Below are 22524 nucleotides of genomic sequence, written 5' to 3'. Positions count from 1 at the left end.
AGCTATCTGGGGTACTGGCCCACAAGTGCGTGATTGCGTGACCAAGGGATTTTGATATCAGGCTTCGCTATTGGAACGAATAATGGTTTGCAAGACCTAAGCTGTTTTGCAATATCTAATTCTGTTAGTCATTTCTCACACTGTTCTTTTGGTTTGCTTCTGAAAACAAACCACAGACAGGTTTAAACAGTGAAACCAAATAGTGCAAGCGCATTATGAAAATACCACGGTTCTCTATGGAATTAAATTAACTTTCAACAGAAGCAGAATACTAATTTCATTTCATTAGTGTATCATCATTTATTTGTCTAGAGTTGTAATATTTCAAAAACTATATTTCCCCAAATCCAATTTTCATAGAGTACTATCTATGATTTTTGAAATTAGAAATGAGTATTTTTCACTTCTATCACAATTTTACTTGAGAGAGACCACACAGGTCCATTCCTATAATTTTGTGAAACAAACACGCTATTTTTGTTCCTGTTTACATTGCAAGTAATACATACATCTTTACATTCTTTCTTAATGATACCATCTCTGAGTATTTGCTTATCTAAATAAAATAAAAATGTCCTTTTCAGAATTCAGTCAAATCAACACAGAAAGATTGATCTGTTTTTTCGCAAGGAATCCACATGAAAAACAGTGCAAATATAAATAGCTGCACTGTGCTCTTACCCTAAGATAGTCTGAACCGGGTTTAGAAGTCTAATTCTCACATCACTGATGCTACTGGGAAAACCACACTGTTTGTAGAGAAATAAGGACTGAGACACTTAAGCAGAAAGTTTTTCTCCAATTATACACTGAAAATACCCGCCGTGAAAGTACTGTACAAATTTGATATCAATAAGAGTGCAGCCTTGCTTTTCATTGCTGCCCACCGGCTCCCGACCTCTCCATTGCACACACTCCCCGTCCAAGCTGGCTCCCTTCCATCTGCTTTTCTTCCACCTCTCCATCCCTATGCCTCCCACCTCCATGATTAGATGTAAATACGGGTTTTAGCCACCCAGTGGCCCTCATATGCTGCCCACACTGCTTCACTCCAAGATAAAATTTTAATACATTTAGTGAAAGACTAAACTATGAGATGAAGACACACAGCTGGCAGAGTCCAGCTGCTAAAACCCCTTTGTACATTCCCATGCATTTTGTGAAAGGCTTTCCTGTTAAACTAGGGAACTTACCCTGCTCTCGATACAACTGCCCGAAATTAATTAGCTCAAGTCATGGGGGTTAAGTGTTGTAAAACTGGTAACAGTCAACGTATCTTTTCCTGCACATTTCAAATGCAAAAACTCTTGTAGAGACACACCACTTCTTCATCATATGCCAAAGTCTATGTACAGCACAAAGGGGTTCCACTCTTGGTAGCACATGACCCCCAAAACAAGAACCAACCAGCACTTTCAGAAAGACTCCAATAGTCCAACTCTATTGAGATGAAAACCTAGAATAAATGTTGGCAGTGGTGGCAGCAGCATTGGGCTGGTCCTTCATACTTTGGAGTCCACTCTCAAGTCTTCAATGCGCTCTCTCTCTCCCCACCCAAAATATTCCTCAGATTGTGTTTTCCAGTTACACTTCAAAGAAGACTTTTTGTATTTTGTTCTAGATTTTGAAACTGATTTGGTTTGTCTTCACAATACTAATAATGGTATTTTATGTTTCTCTCTACTTGAAAACTCACTGGTCTGAACTGAAAAAATGAACAAGCATGTAAAGTAATGTACATTATGATGGTGTTTCTTCAGAAAAAAAAAAAATCAATTCATTTAGAACACCTGCAGCTCAAAAAAAAAAAAAATCTCTGTGCCATACCCCTAATTTTGGTAAAGTGCATTGCTTTAGAACATTTGATGGAGCTCCGCCAATCTACTTCTGCTAACCTGGCTTAAATAAAGACCGCTTGTTCTCAGATTTTCTCACAGTCAAATTACCATATGGAAAATCCCGATTAACAGAAATTTTTAGTGAGCATTTCACTGGTCTGAAATTAACAGAAAAGGTGAAAATTTCATGTATAACTGTGCAAAATTAATTCCTACCTTCTCACAGCTACAACAGGGCACTATTCTGCAGCTTTAGTCAGAGTAGTGAAACAACCTGCCTTTTATGAGGGTGAGAAACTCAGGGTCCACATACGTACAAAGCAAACATTTTAAGTGCCTTTATACTACTTAATTGGAACAGCAGACAAACAGTCGTCAGTATACACCTCTTACAGATGTTGATAAATGACAAACTAGGTCATGCTTCAATCTTCCATAAAATCTGTACTAATTTTACAATTATCGCACTTGAATGGCCTAAAATTTTACTATCAGGAAATTTAATATAAATTCAATTTTTTAAGCTTTCTTCTGATCTTGAATTATTTAACTGGCCTTCTTCCCTCTTAAGAATAGAAACTCTATTTTGTCAGTGGGCCTCACCCTCATTTACTCTGCAACTTGAACAAATAATGACAACCACTGAACAGAGATACAACGTGCTATCAAAGCAGAATTGCACCATTATATATTTTTCTAGCTTGCTCTCTCTGCATAATTATAAAGCACACAGGAAAAACAGATTCTCAGTTTTTATTTCATTCATTTTCCAATTTGCTTGAAAGGACTTTCAGAGGCATTTATGTACTTCTTGGAACAGGAGCTTCATAAAGACTGATTCAGACAGATTCTACATAGAGAGTCAATTAGGACAGTTGCCTATCCCTAACAGAAGTGGTTGTCTGTGAATTACTGATTTAACAATGACATAATTTGAAGCAGTCCCCATTGCAGCATCTATTTGAAAATATCCCTATCGTATCCATTTTTTTTTTCCCCTCTCCAGTTTGCTCTTGGCTGAAAACATCTCCTTGCCTCCCTGCAAGACAAAGCATCTAGAAATGATGCATGCTAGAAGGCTTGTAACATGAAAAGCTATTGAACTCCAAGCGATCCCATTTCTTTTGTCTTTGTGGGAGATTAAAAAGAAAAAAAATAAGGAGACTCAACAAGAAGCAGATAAAATAAAGAAACAGGGCAAAAGTAGGGAAGAAGCAGTGGCTTAGAGCACAAATGCAAAATCATAAGGAAGGACCAAATGCACCACTGATCAGAGACTCAATCGCTTTTTGAGTCCTAGACTTCATCTGACTTTTGTATATATGTTGGCAGGCTTCACTACAGACTATTTTTCACCTTCATTTTTGTTTTACTTGCATCACTCCTTATTTACAAATCACGTATTCCTTTATGGATTTCAAAAGAAAAAAAATGCCACTGAATTATGGATAGGTATTGTTTTCTGCTCTCCACATTTGAATCTAGATTTCTTTTTTTCCCCCCTCCTCTGTTACTAAATCAACAATAAGGCCGTAGCTTTTTCTCCCTACTGCTGAGCAGAAGCATACTGTTGTTGTATGTTACATCTCTTCCTGAAGAAAAGACAGCCCAAGCATAATGAAGTTGTGACCTGAATGTAAACTCATTTCACTCTTTCCCAATGGTCATTTTATGAATGAATCCCATTTCTATTTTAAAATTACCTGACTTAAATTGTTTTAAGACTTCCAAGTGTTCATCTTTTCCAATTGCAAGAACAAAGTTAAGTACATGGTTAAGTAACAAGAAAGTTACCAGCCTATCACCAGAGTAGAATTATAAAATAGAGAAATGTGCTATCTGTCAAAACAAGCACAAAGCATGTTGACCTGAGCTCAAAAGGGTCTTGGTGAAAAGAGAAAAAACCATGGCTTGTCTTTCATGCCAGGATAGATGACCCTGCTCAATTCCTATGGGAATGCATCAAGGATGAAAAGAGGCAGCCTAGTGAAGAACTGAGGGAAAAGAAATTCTTCCAGTTTATAGAGTAGAAAACTGAAGTTGTGACAGCACATGAAGATAAAGGATTAGCATTATATGAAAAAAAAAAAAGTGAGGGTTATCTTACTGTTAGAAGGAATTAATGGAAAAACTTTAAGGATAGACTTAACCTGAGTATCTAGGACATTAATCATCAAGAGCTAAGCCTGTCATGGCTGATACAAGAGTGAAACTGGGCAAGAAGATTAAGAGTAACTCTGTAACTTTCTGTGTGGCTAATGCATTGAAAGCAAAACTCAAATAAATGAGACTGTATTAGGGGGACATGGGGCAGGATAACACAAAGCACAGAAAAGTACTAACTTAAATGTAAGCAAACATCAGATAACCAGCTGACTGATCTGGAGAAACAAACTATCTAAAGCCAAATAAGCCACACCTTCTTAGAGGGAGAGAAGAAAATAACAAAACAAAAAGCCTGAGTCATCAAGTCAACTACGCACTAATATTGCTAATATGACAATACCTGGTGATATTTAAGAACAAATTATGAAGGAAAAAAAATATATAAGGAACATACATAAGTAGAAAACAAGAGAAAAGGCAGCATAAAGTTGCCAAGAAGAGATTTTTGAGAGGGTAACCAGATATATTTTTCATAAGGAGATTACCTCCCAGACAAGAAAGTGCTGAAGATCAAAGCCTCCTTTCCCACCCCATCATGAATCTTCTGCCCTTCAAACAAGGTTCAAATCCCATGTCTCCACATATATGATACATGTGTTGCATCCCTTCTCCCATGCTTCCTGCCTTTTCCTACATCCTACGCCATCAAGTGAATTCTTTCAGGCTTTGGTGCAATAGTCATCTCCACCTAGTCAGAGACACTCACAAGGAACTCAGAATCAGCTTCAGACTCTGATGGTTATCATGGTATGATGATTCATACGCTATAATTTGAGATCATATCTGCCCAGGGTTCAGTGAAGTATTTGATATGCCTGCTCACTGAAAACTTTCCTGGAGAAAAAAAGATTACAACTACTACAACAGATTGAGAAAGTAGCAGGGCGAACATACTAACAATTTTTAAGATGGAACTGGCAGATTTATGAAAACATTTAGATGATAGGGTTGCATGCGCTAGCAAGATAAAGGTCTGTGTCATCTAGGAAGCACTTCTGAGTTCTGTCTTCACAGGACCATCTCCAGATTTACCTCTTAGAGGTAGGTGAGGACATGTTTTACTTTTAAGAAGTTCAGCAGAACGACTACCGTTTTCCAACACTCAATTCAATAGACATAATTTCTGATGAGTACTCATGGCAAGTATGAGACACTACTCTGACAGAGCACCTATTTCTTTTCCTATCTAAAACTCTTCCTATCTTCCCCTAAGCATATAATAACTATAATAAAGAAATCAGACAACAGAAATTAAAATAAAATACCATTTTCAAGAACGCATATTTTCAATATTCTTTTTAAATCTGTTTCTTAACTGAATAGTAGCCACACACCACTACCTAAGCTATCATATACTGTACATATTAAGCAATGAGGTACTGTGAAAAAGTGAATAGCTTATGATGCTATTTGGATTGCACACATTGCAAGGAAGAGGTATTCTTATAATGCAAATCTTCATTTGCTTTCTCATATATCTTGCTGCACTGTCAGAAAGTTCCTATAGCAGAGGAATGCAAGAGTGCCTTGATTTCCCTATCAAGCCAGCAACATAAACAGCATAAAACAAAGCGGGTTTGTGCAGAAGCATTATGTTTTTCCAATTGCTGAAACATTAAATGATCATGTGATTCATTTCAAGAATGATACCGGAAACACTGTCAGGCTCATACGGTTTTCTGCTGCTACTGTTCTGTAGCGCTAACATTTGTAAGTCTCTTACAAGACTCAATGAGCGTCAGTGTTACTTTCATGGTTTTGCTCCTTCAGAACACTAGAGGAAGAAAATGTTTACACGGATAAAAAAGGAGGTATAAGACAATCAAAAAGAAGTATTATTTTTAAAACTAATTCTCTCTTTCGCAGCAGCTATTCCTCTTTCTTCCTACCAGTAGCATGTTAACACCATCTGTACTGGACCTTACCTCAGAGCTGCTTGGGACTTCTGATCCTGCAGTTGAAATTGTTTCACATAAAGGTCCATTGCACTCTTCCCCTAAGGAATATTGAAAGAAAGATTCACATAAATACATTCCTTATTTTAAAATATGATTGTATCTGAAAATGAAGTGAACCTTGAAGGCATGGAACTACGAACAAGCAAAAGCAAAAGCTGGAAAACAATATGCAGCTACTTAAAATCTTCAAGAATGGTTCTTTGAAGGGAAAAAACGCTGCAAGACACAATATACTCAGACTGCACTACCTGGTTATAACCTCGCAGTCACAGAAACACGTTTTTAAATGTGACAAACAAAAATCTGTCAGCATCATGTATTTGAGGAGATAAAATTCTTTCTTGTCTCAAATGTCTGATAGGTGACTGTCTATAAGAGTCTCACACCTGGAGCTTTGTTGCCTCAGTTATGAAAGTTCAATTATCTTTGGGGTTGCTTGCTAGAAATTGATTTTTTTTTTTGCTGTCGCTAAGGGATTAATGGTGCATAACCTCAAGATTACAGATGCCCACATAATGGAGATATGGTGACAGGATCAAGAACAGTAACATCAAGTTAAATTACCAAGCTTCTTGCTGTTTAAAAAAAAAAAAAAAAAACCAAACAAAAAACCAAATAACAAAAAAACCCTACCTTCTTTTTATCAACAGTAATAAACTCTGACATGACTTCCTGCAAATATAGTCAGTCCACCAAGGACACTGTTACTTAAATGTTAACATTATAGGGAACAGTCACACTGAGTATCTTCAGACCCCTAAACCATACTGAGACATTTGCTGGGTTTGTGGCTCTGACCCTACTCTGCCAACAATTCCCTCTGGAGAGCAATTCAGAGCCCATAAACTAGGCTCCTGCTCCAAGAAGTTCTTGTAAACAACCATGTTCTCTGCTAATTAGAAAGACAGACCAGCCTCCTAAATCAGGCATTTAAATAACTCCACCACCAATAGAAAAGGATAAGCAGTTTTGAAAACAGCTCATCACAATCTAGAGCAGGCATCTAATAAGCCTCTTTCAAAAAAAGGATTCATCATACTCCTTTCTTCATCACACAGCAAGGAAGTATTGATGGGTATAGCTTAGACTGGACAGACTGACTAGCACAGCTTAGACTGGACCACTGTCGGACAACTATGGCTAGATCAGTCCTACCAATAAAGCCAACCTACCTTTTTTTTTTTTTTTTTTTTGTAACCTGCAAATATTTGATGTCAAAATTGCATCCAGGCAGGATATAAACTGTTTTTTCTAAAATCTATAATAAGCTACTTAAAAGAAAAAAATTAGAGGAAACAAAATGCTCTCAAGCTGTGTCTAAGTTCACTTACAGAAAATGATCTCTGTAATTTGTAACTGTACTTATGATGTGGGCAATAGTATATAATGGTATATAACATATAATGAAGTTTCCGAATGCTAAGACATTCAAAGCTGTTGCATGCTATTTTGCTAAAGCAAACTATGCCTGCAAAATCCGTATCAGTTGATATAATTTGAACACTTAAGTTTTATTCACGCATCTGTAGAAGGATGATTGCATACGCTGATACAAGTTGGGAGACCAGTGTTAAGCAATCTCTAAAGAGTTAACGTGGAAGTAAATAATTTGGGATCATTCTGCCTACCCATATATATCATAAATGGTACAGGGACTACGCTGTAAGACAGATCACCAAACACAGAAAAGGTTCACAGGAACCGTTTCAGCACAGAACTGAATTCACTTCGCCTCCCAACATGGCACAAACGTTCAACATGTACGACAAACAAATGGCACATAACGGGAGAATATTATAATAAGAACACAGAAGTCTTGACTCAAAAAACAACTATCAAAATATTCAGACTAACTTACTTGAGAAACTGTTTCTGCAAGGATATTCCTAGGCAGAGGGTCTGCCTTCACACAGGGCTGGCTCTAAGCATATGCAACGTGGCAGCCGCCCAGCCCAGCAGACCGCTGCCTGATGAAGAAAGGGATCATCATCAGCACCACGCTCCGCTGCCTGCTCTGCCTACAGCCCTGGGAAGCAGGTGGCTGCTGCAGCTTTGGCCAAAGGTAACGAGCCCAGGAGCGGAAAGCCCAAAGATTTGGTCACACAACCCTCCACGGCAGCCTGGCACCCTTGTCCCTGGAGCAGTAACGCTCAATTTGCCTATGCTGCTGAGAGGACTTGAACTGATTCCACCGCCTACAACAGCAGCCTTGGCGTTGTTTTTTTCTGGATTATCCTTTCTGTAGTCGTGAAAGTTTAACCTCAGGAACAAGCACAATTCAGAGTTCTACATTGTAAATGCTCTCCCAGTACCACAGCTGATTGCTTATGCAACTTGCGAAAGGAAACCCTCTTGGTATCTCTGATCCAGGGGAATAAAACTGAGTAACCCTAGTGCAGCACACAAGGCGGCAAAAAGAGAATGCAAAACATACATTAACTGAGAAGTACGCCACACTTAATACGTTCACTCCATGAAAAACACATAAACAGGTTCCTAAGCAGTGTAAGAAATGCCTTTCCAAGTCATGTAGGAAGGTATAAAGGAGCTGCAACCCAGAATTGCAACAAGCACGAGGAATGGAGATGCCCAATTAGTTCTTCACCAAGAGAGCTACCCACAGAGAGCTAAAAATTGACTTGTAAATCACATTGCAAAAAAGCTTGGCTCATTATGTGATATTAATGACTCATATAAACTAAGTCTGATTTCCAAGAGGCTCTCAGCAGAAAAAAAAAAAAAAAAAAAGACAGAGGACACACACAGAAGGGAGGAAGGCGTAACACGCGTTAGTACAATACCTTCTGACCACGATGGCTTGAACTTGGTGAGAATCACAATGTCATCTTTAAAAGGAAAAAACACTTAAGTAAGAACCAGAAGTAAAATCCACTTTTAACATGAACCCATTTAATAATCCCTCCTCTATCCTTTACAATATGGCCACTATATCTAAACAAAAGAACAAGCCCTGGAAACAAGAGACTCTGGCCTAGACAGAAAGCACGGAGCAGGTTCCTCTTGAAACACCAACATTCACCTTTCTGTCCAGGCACCTCATCCAGCAACACAAACACAGATGCCACTTTCCCCTGTCAGCAGCAGAGGGGACAATAACAGTTTCTGCTAGCCAAGAAAACACCTTTAAAATTCTTCCAGAAATTACTACTTTGTATCTAAACATAGAGTAAAACAATAATATTCTGATATAACCATCATATTTAACGGAACCACCTTGTTCTTCAACGCTCTGCTGCATGTAAAGAGATCTAGAAACGCCTGCACACCAAGAACGAATGAGGACACCTACTAAACATGTGGCCCTTCAATACAAAATTTGTTTGTATAAATTGCAGTCACTCCTTCCAAATTTTTTGTTCAAAATTAATCCCAGAACCACACTATGACTATCAGAACCCATTAAAATTGTTTCAAACATACATAATTTTAATATTTATTCAAATCATCAGCCTTTCATGGGCATGAACATATCCCATCTGAAAGAAATAACTCTTTCCCAATGTAACTGTCACCTCCAACAGCCTTATAGTTCCGCACACAGCTATTTGTAACTCCTTAAATATGTGTGTCTTGGGAGTTTGCACATTACTGGAAATAAGTGAGCTTCACGTGGCCTGTAATTTTGCAGCATTAACATATGCTGTCCCAAACTATGCACTACCGCAGGGCAACCTACTTATAAACTTTCAGGATGCCACCCCTAAGAATTACAGACCATTTCTATTTCAATTACAGACCCAGATGATCAAATCAACAGTAATCCAAAACAGCTCACAGAAATCAACATTCAGAACTGAAGACTGGAGAACATAATCAAGACTGATTTCACCTCTTAAAATAGAAGTAGTCTACCCCACAAAAAAAGGTACTTTTATTAGTGCAATCTTATGATTTCTGTAACAAGCATGAAAAATGTCGTCTTGTGTAATGAAGTGACTAGTCATTCTATGGTAGTTTAACTTTGTTCGTGCCTGAATCACTTTCTTTTTCTACATGGCAAATCTGACGTTTTAGGAAAAAATAAAAGGAATTTTAGTCCACATCTGGACCTACTGGTTAAAAGAAGTGGTTTAATATGATCAGTATTTCAGGAATCAGAGAGTCATCCTTCAAAACCTTCCTATTCATTCCATGATGAAACACAAAAACCCTTAGCGGTCTAGACACCAACATGCTCACGGTTTTCCAAAGACGCTACTGTAGCTGCAATTTACAGAATCGGCACACAAGCTGTCCAGGTACAACTGGCCAGCGCATATTTAAAATAAGATAAATGGATGGGAGACCACATGCATGACCTACTTTCCCTTTATAGGACAGTATGACAGAAAGTGGAAAACTCTCTTTGATGACTACAATGGTAATACAGGCTTTATAAAATTAAAAATGAAAGTCACCTGCAAGAATTTATTTTGAGCTGCTTGTTTTATGTCAACAAGTGCTGTTTAATTTAATTTACAAAACCTCAAAAAACACAAATAAGTGTATTGAGTGCTGTCGCAAAAAAGTAAGGATGCCGTCGTAAATCAAGGTCTCCTGTAGCCCCCTATTTTCTGATAGCTGGGGCAAGGTAAGCAGCACAGCTCAATGATGCCACGGGACCAGCAATGTATCCCTCTGCACCAAAAATGAGCTGCACATTCTCTGGGAGAAATGCAACCTGTTCCAGGCCATGTCCTGGTCACAACAGCTGTGCCTTGACTAGGAAAATAAAAGGTCCAAGACAGGGGCCCAACCACAGGACTGCTCACTTGACTTAATTATCAGTGCACATTGTGGAACAGGTTTTTGCTTCTTGCACTCTCCCCGAAAGAGCAGAAACACACTCTGGAGGACACCACAGGCCAAGTTCTGGTCTTTGGAGAGGTCTGCCCTGCTTGGGGAAGAAGGGAGTCTAGCCGTATGGACGTGCTGGACTGTGCTACTCATCCTCTAGGCCAATGAAAAATCCTTGGCTTTTTTAGTTACTAGCAAAAGTGCAGCCTGGGATGGTCTAGCATCTTTAACAGTACCTAACGAGCAATTTCCCTGGAAGATGATGATCTATGTCACTCCAGCATCCTTAGGTAAGCTGGGTCTCCTGGCAGATAGGAAGAAAAAAAGCTTGGCCGATGATGCTGCGCTAAAGGTACAGCTGGGCACAGAGCAGCTGGTGCATAGATGCTGCAGCCTGGCACAGTTCAGAGCAGCTCTGTGTCAGAAAACCGAGCAAGAGAAGGCATTTAAGTTTTCCTTTCCTTCAACTTCTATCACCCCGATTCATCTGCACCAAGTAGAGCTCTCAGTAGATGTCTTTCTACCAGTAAAAGTGTTAACATATTAGGTGCTTCTAAAGCCAAGTGGCAGCCGAATAGCTGAATTTTGCTACTAAAACTAGAAAATCATCTGCACTTGCACCCCTAAGACCTCTGACAGAGCTACTCCAAAGGCAAAGTCAGCCAGGATTCTCAGGCAGGTGCTGACAAACGGTTTATTGTGTAGCAGCAGTAAGGCAGTATGACTACTAGTACTGCTATTACTTTCAGCATTGTTTCCAAAATACTGCTTCCATTTATTTCCATGGTTTACTTAGACACAGTAACAGCATCCCTTTCAGTCAACAAAACCAAGCAGATAAAAACAACTTTCAGACCTGTCATACCGTCCTGTGTACGTCTGATGCCTTCGGCATGTCCGTTTACACACGTAGGTATCCCTGTGGCTACTTTACACTATGAAGAAGCTTCCTAATACTCATTCTTACCAAGCAAGGAAAGGAAATTTTATTCCTAGATGTCTTGAAGTTACCATCTTAATAAAGCCCTGCCATTATTCAATAACAGGGCCTGCCTGACAGAAAAGATAATTCAATTTAAAATATGATTATTTATCACTAAATCAATGCACCATTTACGGTACTGTGCCCCTTGCTTGCAAAAGATAACCACGGGATTCCTGCTGTAGCAGGATCTACTCTCACCCATTTCCATCTTTGATAAGGAGTCTGATTCAGCACTGAGTCACTAACAAAAATGCATACCAAACAAAGATCTTTCCAGAATAACGTCACTCATTCCAAGTAAACTTCATAATGACTATTGTGCTTCCATATCTAAGAAAAACATGGCTTTAAAATGACTTAACTAAATTTATGCGTACACTGACCATACCCTCCCAGAGCGGGAGGACTGAGCTGCCCAGGGGAACTGAGGACCCACCTAGTATGCTGGCTCTTGAGCAAGCAAAAAGTGTTATTATTTCACCTGGCATCATCTGAAGAGTAGTAACTGCACTGCTGAACCAAAGATTCTATCTCAAAATTAGGCTTGAAGTGCTGGTTTACGCACACTCAGAGCTGCTCTGAAAAATTTAAAACTATTCCTTAACAATGCAAACATTAAATTATCAGTAAATCAAAAAAAAATTATTGGGAACATTTTAAAAAAGAACTTTATGATCCCCTTTCAAAAAAAAAAAAAAAAGATTGCATTCAAGTATAGTCTGCTTCACAGACATAATAATTTTCAGCATGTATTTTATTATTAAGCAAGCAATTCCAGAGAACAGGTATTTATCAACACATAGAAAGTAAAAGAAAAAACAACAGTACTTTATATAGGAATAAATATACAAAGAGAAATCTGTTCCTAACAGTAAAAAAAATCTCATTTAGCATTTGGACATGAAGTCCTCTGTTCTAATCTCTAGTATAGTAAAAAGGTATTTTAAATCAGAACTGAGGTTTACCCTCAGCTGCCTTCCTTTGAAAGAACCATGAAACCTCCCTTTTGATTAAAAGGCACTGGGTTAAAAAAAAGGAGGGGAAAAAAAAAAAAGTTGTGTAAATCTGTTTTTAGCAAAAAACCACAAGCACAGTGTTGTAACACAGAACTTGAATGGCATTCTAATGCGGTTAAGGCAATAACCATTACCGTAGTAGACAAGAACTAAAGCATGCTGTGAGCACTGAAGTTAGCACTTATACCTTTCAGGTGTCATCATTTTGCAGAATGACACATGTAAACTGATTAATAGGTTCAAATACAATTAGAAAAAGAAAGCCCAGACCAGTGATAGCTGGATAAAGTCAGGTATTTTTAAATTGTGTAGCATTAAGATGCATGTCAGCAAGCAGAATAGGACAGCAAATAAAACTCAGAAGAGCAGAGTGCTAAAATACTAGACTGTAGAAGTCCTGACAACTCATGAAGCAGTACGGCTGTGCTTGTTTGCACTTAGACTATTTATATGTGCAGGGCCAGATTTCATCAGCACTAGCTGACTGCAGAGGCAAACAGCTCGGGCAATGGCCTTGCACATATATGAAAGCGCCAGGTGCACTCACATCTCCTTCAAGAAAAGATGAAGGAAGGGGAATGGTGATATCGTTTTTTGTCACAGCCTGAGGGAATTACAAGCGTTTCAAAAAGTGTTAGCTATAGACTTGCTTTCCTAGTGTTCCCAGAGGCACACTTAAAATCTTACAGCATTATTCACTAATGCATTTCTCCAACTTCCACTGCAATCGCTGATGTAACCCTGAAGCAACACAATCTCTGATATCTTTTGGCATTTGCAATACACAGGTTTTCAACAGGAGTGGAGGGCCCAACATACTACTCATCCCATGGCCACACAGTACATTCCCATCCTTGTATGGGAGATCTTCTATAGACACTGTAAGAGAAAAGCGATACATGAACAGGGAACTAACGACACGGAAATAGTGAAAAGGGTGGGGATAAGTTTAGCATAAGCTAGGAACATACATGACTTGTACATTTATTAAGAAAGTAAAAACCAATATATAAAAACCTACACCTTGAATTTACTGTCCTCTGGCAGTATTCCTCAGTTTCATGCTACCTGGACATTTAATTTCAGATGGCCAAGTTCACCTGTAACTTTTTGCTCATTCTGGTCCTCATGCTCTACCTAGTTCAATGCTGTTTTGCTTATGCTTCCAGTGAAATCTGTCATTGAGAATTTTGCTACTGTATTCACCAGGTTAAGTATTCCAATTTCTCATACTCAACAACATAAAAATATACCGGTACAGAAAGACTTTTTATAAGCAAATCCCATCAAAAAAAATTTTTTTCTGAAGTGTCAGTTGGCAAGATGTTTTCTGTCCAAATTCCTTTTAAGGACGGCAGAATAACTCTGGAAGTCATATACTGACCCCAGAGAGAAACAGTTGCTATCAGTCAAGAAAGCGAGCAGGGCAACGGACGATGGGTCCCATCCCTTAAAGCCTTCTCTGTAAGCACCAGTCAATCAACAGGACTGAAGTACACAAAGGCATCCAACTTGCCAATGGCCTCAAAACCACCTCTGCTAGTCATTACTTGTTAGCATGGTATATTTCTAGCACACTTTAAGTTGTGCAAACATAGGCTCTCTGATTTCCTACCTGATAGTTAAGACAACCTCTCTGAATAACAAACCGCAGGGACCTTTCTAATTTAGGGCTAGTGCAGAAAATTAAAGGCCAGCCATCTGCATCACAAGCCCTACCCACATGGCTTGCTGGGGTTCTGCTATCTTGCCAAAGGCCTCAGATTTCATGTTTACCCTTGGGAGCCTGCTAAGTAAAACAAAGGGATCACTTGGGATTTTGAGTGTAAGACTGCACTTCACCCAAAGATATTCTCACTTCCTAAAAAACAGCATTTGGAACTTCACTACCTCTACTGGTCCTCACCAAGAACCAGTGGAGAATGGCTCTGACTGCACCGAAAGACCCAAGCAAACCAACAAGATGAAATAATGAGGTGCTTATATTATACCATTGTGTGTAAATGAGTGATCCATGTGCACTAGGAAAAAGGTCTGATTTGAAACAGTAGCCTAGAATGAAGTCTTTTAACACAAGTAACATCAAATGTTGGCCTATTCTTAATTTATTCTTAATGGTCAGATTTGTAACAGACTACTATACTACAAATGCAAAAAGAAAAAGTAGTAAATCCCATAACCCTTTCATCTATAGGATCTACTGAAAATTCCAGATTACAAGTGTGCAAACAGCACCTAAGACAATTTGCCTCATTTCTTGGGCACTAGTTACAACTAAAGCAGGAACCCTACTTCAGCAGAAGCCAATGATGAAAACAGGGGCTGAAGAGAGACTGAAGGCAGGCCTACAATGCGTGAGAATACGTGCTAGTTCTGCCTTGACATGGTGTGAAAAGACCGATCCAAATTTACACGTGGATGTATTCTGAATACACAGAAATAGATTCAGAAGCCTTTACTGGATTACTGCAATATGAGTATTGCAGGTATGGAATTAAGATATTCTTTCAGCTCTTCTGGAGAACGATACTTACACATAGATTTCCATGCTCCATCCCTTAGCCTACCCAGATAGGCAAGTTAAGAATTGTCTTATGTTACATTAAGAGAGGTAATTTGCGCTTACAATGCATGTCAGCACAGTTGCACAAGGCATGAAGTTTCTGGCATTGGTTTAGGCATCCTGTCTTTTTCTGCACCTTTTTACCAGCAGCAGCCGACTAACCTGCTAGCATACCTTTTCTTGGCATGCATCAGACTAAAGCAATGAACACCACAGGTTTAACAGCTGTAGGTTCTTGCAGGAGGCCCTTCAAATAAAACCACACATCTCTATATTATAATCCAAGTAACCAAGTCCCAACCTAGAATCAACTCCTCCCCCCTACAGTGTTTAATCTATAAATAATTCCTGACGTATTTTTCAGCTTTCTGCAGATAGCTGACACCTCAAAATCCTTCTGTAACTGTAATTGCAAGAACTATCCCTAGCAATATGACACAAGGATCTTCCTTCCCCTTTGCATATTTATATACACATGCATGTGAAAAGCTACTACCAAATATAATGAAATTATTGCTAGATAATGAAGCACAACCTGGCAACTATACTGCTCTTCAGTTCAGCCCCCAGATAACAATAAAAAACCAGTAGAGACATTCACTGCATTATTACCTTGCCACTTAACATCTGACACAACAACTCTTGCCACATTTTTACATTACCTGTACCTTCTTAATTACATGTTTATATTACATGACTGTACTCTCCTCCATGTATATATACACAACTCATTAATTAGTTTACAGATACGAAATATGAAGACAATGGTGTTTGGTTTTCTGGTTTTGGGGGTTTTTGTTTGTTTGTTTTCCAAAATATCTGCCAACAGTTATCAGCATAGTTTTAAAAGCACACTTTCAGTAGCACCCTTATATCTTATCCTAGCTTTTCCTTGCATCATAGTAACTATGAATCATTTGTACAGAGATGTTAAAGCACCCTTCCATTTTGTGATCATGATCTCATTTCTGTAGAGCATTTTCCACAATGCAAAAACTCACATTTTAACACAGCTTTCAGTTCTCAACACACGCTGCTAATGCACCTGTTAAATAAAAGCTTGAAAAGCAAAGTAACTTTGAATTCTGTTTGTAAGTTGAGAAGAATTACTTACAAAAACCTTCCAGGGTCGACACCATACTTAGGGCACAACTTCATTGACCAGCAGCAAAGACTGGAAACTTTCCAGCTGTAGTTATACTTTCAAAACTTTAAATTTTACTCAGATCAAAAGCCAAATTTTTATTTTAAAAAAAAAAAGTAAATCAAACCCATATGGACCAGAAACCTGCCTTTCTATCAGTACCTCAGAAAGGGACACCACACCAGACAGTACCTTAGCTGGAAACCGCCTGGGAGGGAAACACCGAGAGAACATCTCTGCCTTACACTGCATCTGGGTTTTAGTTGCTTCCTTAGCATTTATTTGGCATTCCCAGCCCAGAACCTCTGCCTGCAGCTGGAACCAAGCCCTTCCTCCAGGAACCCGTGTGAGGGAGAAACAGCTTTAGAGCATTTTCTTTCATTTTCTCCGCAAAAAGGTGAAGCTGCAGACTCCTTCTCTAAATGGAGGCTAAGCAGCATTCACCTGCAATGGGCAGGATGGTTGCTCAGTTCTATACCTGAGGGAATTCAGCTGTATTTCCCAGCTCTCCGAAGCATGGCCTGAACTTCCCACATAATTGCCACTGGGTTAAGAAGGCATGCGAGAGACTCTTAATCCCTCCTTTGGAGCTGCTCTGCTTTGCCACTCACCAGGCTGCAGAGAGAGGGTATAAAAGTGACTTTAACCTCATCTGCAGGGTCCTCATCTAAAAGAAAAGCATTGTCTCAGTCACCAGTCCAAGCAGAGTATTTTTTTTCAAACTGACTCAATCTCTGGATAAATTCCATATTTAATAGCTGTGGTGGAATGGGCTTGACTTTTTCATTTTCTTATTAGAAGCACCACAGCGTGTATACAGAAAAATACATAAGGCGGTATTGTGCAAGCTGTTGGGATCAGTTCCCAAAAGCAGGCTTTCCTGGAGTTTTCCGTTAAAAGGAGGTTAACCTTCCGATAACCAACCTGTATTTACGCTGTGCCCCCGCAGTGACACATCGCAGCCACAAGAAATTCCACTCGGGAACTACACGTTGGTTGGTCTAAAGGAGTATTTTCTCCCCTGCCTTTTATATTCTGAACTATGTCTAAATTTCTTGGAGCTTTTATTTTATTACTTAGGAATAATCTTTAAAAAAAAGCTTTCATGTTAACAAACCCTCTGCTTTAGCCCTGTGGGAACATGATATCCCATTCACCGTTTCCACAAATAGATCAGAAATTACTACATACATTGCTCCAGTAAAGAGAGACAGATGTAGTTTTGAACAGAGGCCTGTATTTTATGTTACTAGTATGACTCATAATAATTCTGATTAAATAAGTGAAGTATCATTCTATCAAACGACAGCAGCATTTGGCCCTGAATGCTGAGGCATTATGAGAAGCCGACACACTGGCACAAGCGCCATTTGCAAGTCACACCATCGGCTTTTCCCAATGTTTTGCTGATTTTCTCAGAGGGAACACGAGCAAGATGACAACCAACCTAAGTAAGCGTTTGACTTTAGATCAGTCTTAGAGCATTTCGAGTTCAAGCCAGACTCCTGGAAGTTTTGAAAAAGGAACCATGCGTATACAGGCAGTGTATTTCAAACCACAGCATGGAGCCAATTACGAGTTTCCAGAAGATCCACCGTCTTGGGGATATATCCCACAACTACAGCATTAACATTTCTCTCCTTCCTCTGTAATATTTACATTCTGATTTTGCAAGTTCACTTTTCTTAGTTTTTAATATTTGAAGTAAATGCCACACATCTTCCAGCAGAAAGCAAAATCACGCACACAAAAATGGAAGTTATTACCTCACGTGGATGTAATTCAACAGGAAGCCAGAAAGCTTCCTTCAAGGTAGAAGTTTTGGCGCAGTCTCTAAACACAGACTCTGCAAGCTAAACTTTCTGCTGCTGGTAAGTAGTTTTTCACCCCCACAACCTGTTCCTCAGCATTCAAGTTTAATGAAATGCAGTAGTAAACCAGAATTAAATACACAGGTACTATCCAAATACGAACACATCTTTAAGGAAAATAAGTAGCAGATGTTTTTTGCTTCTGCCTTGTTCCTGTTGACTCACACAGACTCTGCTTGTGCACGTCTGACATCTATAGCTTGGAGCCTCCTTAAGAGGCTATCTGGTTCCTTAAAAGCACAAAGCAGATGTTTAGACCTACAAGAAGTCCCAGTGGCAATATATGCATACTGTTAACTTTTCTAAACGACAATTTAAGGAAGATTTGGGGTTTTTTGTCCTTGAGAGACTTTTGGACAATAAATTAATGTCAACTTTAAATAAAGTCTACTCACTTTACCCCATATTCAATTTGTTTCTGTTTTAGAAAAGTGTTTGATTAAAAAAAAAAGAATCAAACGGGTGTAAGATTTTGTATGGATAATTATGTGCTATTGTATGGCAAATCCTACTAAATGATCCTCATTCACTGAAACCCCTCAAATCTCCTTATATTCAATGTTTATGACTATAAAAGAAGATGCTCATCAGAAAACTGAATGCTGCAGAATTAAGTTTACAAAGCTAGCTTCCAACACCATTCCCTAAATGGTTATCGCACAGTTTGCAAAAATGTTTCAGTCTCAAGCTACTTCAGAAGAACCACTGGCTAGAGCAGCTCAGTCTAAGCACTTTTCATTGCTCGCAGGCAGCAGGCTGGGCAATGACTCAGGCCTCCCCGCAAGACTTGGGAAACGCACTGCTGGCCAAGAGGCTGTGACACCCATCTGCTTCGGCTCCTGAGCGAGTCTGCCAGCTCCACCGGGCCTTCGCAGAGAGGGCGAACGTTCGTCTGACACTTGCTGCGGACGCCTGCCTCACCGCAGCTGGACGCCGCCCCTTGCTGTCTCTGTAAACAGGTTCTTTTGGATAATTTTCAGTCATTATCTGCTGTCGTATCTCTCTGAAACAAGACTGTCAAATAGTTTGAAACTTGTGATTTTACACCAGCGCTCGAGGTGTTTGAAATGGCATTGTATGTTTTTCTGAAAGAGACAGCGTAGTCAAGCTGTGGGGGAAAACATTCAACCCAAGCAGCCAACCCAGCTCTCAGTGGTTCTTTCCTGCTTTAAGATCCTCACTCCTAGGACTGATGGCAACGCACGATTCTCATAAAGAAATTTTTCTAGGTCAGCGTTTTTCTTTTGTTTTTAAATATCTCAGAATCTTTCTGAAAATACCAACATACTATCTTACGTTGATCTGACTGTTGACTCATGTTGCCAGGTGAGGTGCTGATAAATACACGCTCAGCATCTGCGTCATGTTATTTCACGAACTCGTACTATTACCACATTTATTATAAGTAATTACATTACATACTGACAAAAAAGGAAGGCCCCAGCACAAACCCGCCGGCTGTGCTGGAACCGGCGCAGAGGCCTTGCGCGCAGCTGAGCGGGTACCGGAGCATCCCGGACGGAGCGGGGCAGGAGAGGGGCTGCTCCCACCTTCTGAAGCGAGGTGACCTGGTGCGCTCTGAACCTTCTTGTAATGGTAACCTCAGCTGCTGGCCGACAGCAGCTTATCGCAGCCCGAACCCAGCCAGTGCTCTGCGAAAGGCTAGGAGTTTGCTGCTCGGCAAAGGCGACCTTTGCGTTTGAAGCGTGTTTAAAAATAGAAATTAAGGGCTGCCTCTAGTATTGCTTCTGAGCAGCGTACTGATGTAGGAACCGTTTTTTGTTCAAGGGTTACGTCGGGTTGCTGAAGACCTAAGCGAACAGTGCTCAGGCTCACGCAAACGTGCGTGGCGGTCGGCGTTTTCAGCGCAGGCCGGAGGATAAAAGGCTCAGGCGGCGTCGGGAGCCCGCCGGGATCAACCCCACCTCCCAGGCGGCTGCCTGCAGAGGCCCGGGGCGGAACGGGACCCCCCCCACCAGCACCCTCAGGCCCCCGTCCGCCGGCGGGACGCGCCGCTGCCTCCACCCGCGACGCCTCCCCGGGCCCCGAGTCGCCACCGGGCAGGAGTCGCCACTCGGCGGAGGGAGAGGCGGCACAAAGCAGCGATTCCCCCCCCCCCCGCCACCCCCACCATCTCACCATCCGCAGACAGAGCCATCTCGATAAGGGTCTCATTCGCTTTCTTCCCCAAACGATTCATGGTGGCCCGCTTTTTTCTCTCTCTCCTCCTCGCCCGCGGCGGGGGAATACCTCCCGGGAGCGGATGGGAGAAGAAGGGGGGGGGGGGGTGGGGGGGTGAGTCAGGGGCTGGGAAGCCGCCCCATACATGCGCACTGCCCGCAGAGGCGGGGCACGGAGAAGGGGGGGACCGGAGGACGGAGGGGAAACCGGGGGCCCTCCCCGATCCGGCGCGGTTCCCGCCCGAGGGCGGCCGACGGGCGGGGACCGCCCGTCGGCCGCCCTCGGGCGGGAACCGCGCCGGATCGGGGCGCGGCTCGTTCCCTCAGGCCTTTAGAAAAGGCCTTTACCTCAGCAAGATGTCCAATTAAACCCCTTTTTTAGCTTTTCCGCTACCTAAAGAGAAACGACCGAAGGCAAACTGGGAAAAACCGCCTTAATCCATTAACTCACCAGCGTGTGCGCGCTGCCATTTTGGAAAAGCAGCCCCGTTGTACAGTCCGATTTCTTCAGCTGTACCAAAGATATCGCTTTTTTTTTTTTTTTTTCCTTTTGGCCCATCTGCGTCTTTTGTAATAGCTGCTCTTTCATGAGAGAAGAGGGGAAGGGAAGTGGGGTAAAGTAATATTTCCTTTGCGGGTCAGTGTTGCGGTTTAACGCTGGCTGGCAACTGCGTCCCGCGCAGCCCCCCAGCTCGCTCCCCCCACAGTGGGGTGGGGGGAAGAATCTGAAGGCTAAACCTGAGAAAACTGGTGCATTGATATAAACACAATTTAATATTTTTTTTAAAAAAGGGAGAAAACCCAAGAACACGCAAACCCAAGTAAACAATTGCTCACTACCAACTGACCGATGCCCAGCCAGTCCCTGAGCAATGGCAGCCCCTGCCAACCTCCACCCCCACCAGTTTTATTTCCGAGCCTGACGCCATATGGTGTGGAATATCCCTTGGGTCGGTGCGGGTCAGCTGTCCCGGCCGTGTCCCCTCCCAACTTCTTGTGCCCCCCCAGCCTGCTCGCTGGTGGGGTGGGGTGAGAAGCAGAAAAGGCCTTGACTGCGTGCAAGCACTGCTCAGCAGTAACTAAAACATCCCTGTATTATCAGCACTATTTTCATCACAAACCCAAAACATAGCCCCATACCAGCTATTATGCAAAAACTTAACTCTATCCCAGCCAAAACCAGTACAGTCACTGGTTCTTCTTTACTGAGGATGAATTTGCTCTTTGGATCCTGCAGGGATGTTAAGAACAGCACGCAGCTCTCCCGCCTACAGGGCAAATTTAAGCTGGTGCCAGGCAATAAAGTTTAATGCAGTTTGCTGTCCTGATTACAGATTCAGAGCTGGCAAGACCGTTGTTCTGGCTAACGATACCAGGTTCTTTCTATGCAGTAGCTGGGAGAGAAAAAGAAATAAGAATAAAGCCTGAGGAAGGGCAAATGAGGCATGGAAAGAAGAAACGTAAGTCTTTCATTCCAGGTGTTGGAAAAGAACGTCGTCTTGGTCCGTCAGCCTGTCTGAACCTAGCCTAGGCTCCCTCAGGATCTCTGAAGCAGAGGGCATCTCCCAGGACCGGAGCCGACGGTGCCGGCGAGGACGCGAGGCTCCGGTCGCAGCTGCTGTCCCTTCTCCCGGAGCTGGCGCCATTTCCGTGTCTCAACCAGCCCCGTCTCCTCATCGCATCCTTCAATAATCTGAGGTAGTTTCCAACAGGCTGTTTGTTCAGTACATATATTTCACATATTTTTTGTTCATGAATATCCCCTCAGGCCTTCCTTCAGGTTAACTTTTTGTATATTCAGCTTTTACTGCCTAAGTAACCATTTTATGCATCAAACTGATAGGGAGTTTTGTTACTTGGGCAACTGTAACACAACGGTGGTTTCATGACAGGATTTCTTAATCATAAAGTTAATCAAGTAAAGGTGCTGGGCTTGTGTTCAGGTCTACGTACCGTGTTAGGCCTTTATTTGTACCGTGCGGCATTACTGCTTCGAGAAGTGTATT

The 22524-nt window shown here is 41.2% G+C and overlaps 1 protein-coding gene across 1 annotated transcript in view; it reads right to left on the bottom strand.

Annotated features, from left to right (window-relative positions):
- The window catches only part of ANO5 (anoctamin 5), a 60362-nt gene extending 39815 nt beyond the window's left edge, over positions 1 to 20547 (bottom strand). The window contains exons 1-2 of the mRNA XM_075711915.1: positions 20478 to 20547; positions 5930 to 6000 (exon numbers count right to left, since the gene is read on the bottom strand). Of these exons, the coding sequence (XP_075568030.1) occupies positions 5930 to 6000; positions 20478 to 20538 (132 nt within the window). The 5' untranslated portion in view covers positions 20539 to 20547. The remainder of the gene's footprint in view (positions 1 to 5929; positions 6001 to 20477) is intronic.
- Between the last annotated feature and the right edge of the window lie 1977 nt (positions 20548 to 22524).

This window comes from Pelecanus crispus, chromosome 6, assembly GCF_030463565.1.
Source record: "Pelecanus crispus isolate bPelCri1 chromosome 6, bPelCri1.pri, whole genome shotgun sequence".
NCBI classification, from domain to species: domain Eukaryota; kingdom Metazoa; phylum Chordata; class Aves; order Pelecaniformes; family Pelecanidae; genus Pelecanus; species Pelecanus crispus.
This window is presented reverse-complemented; position numbering and strand designations above follow the sequence as displayed.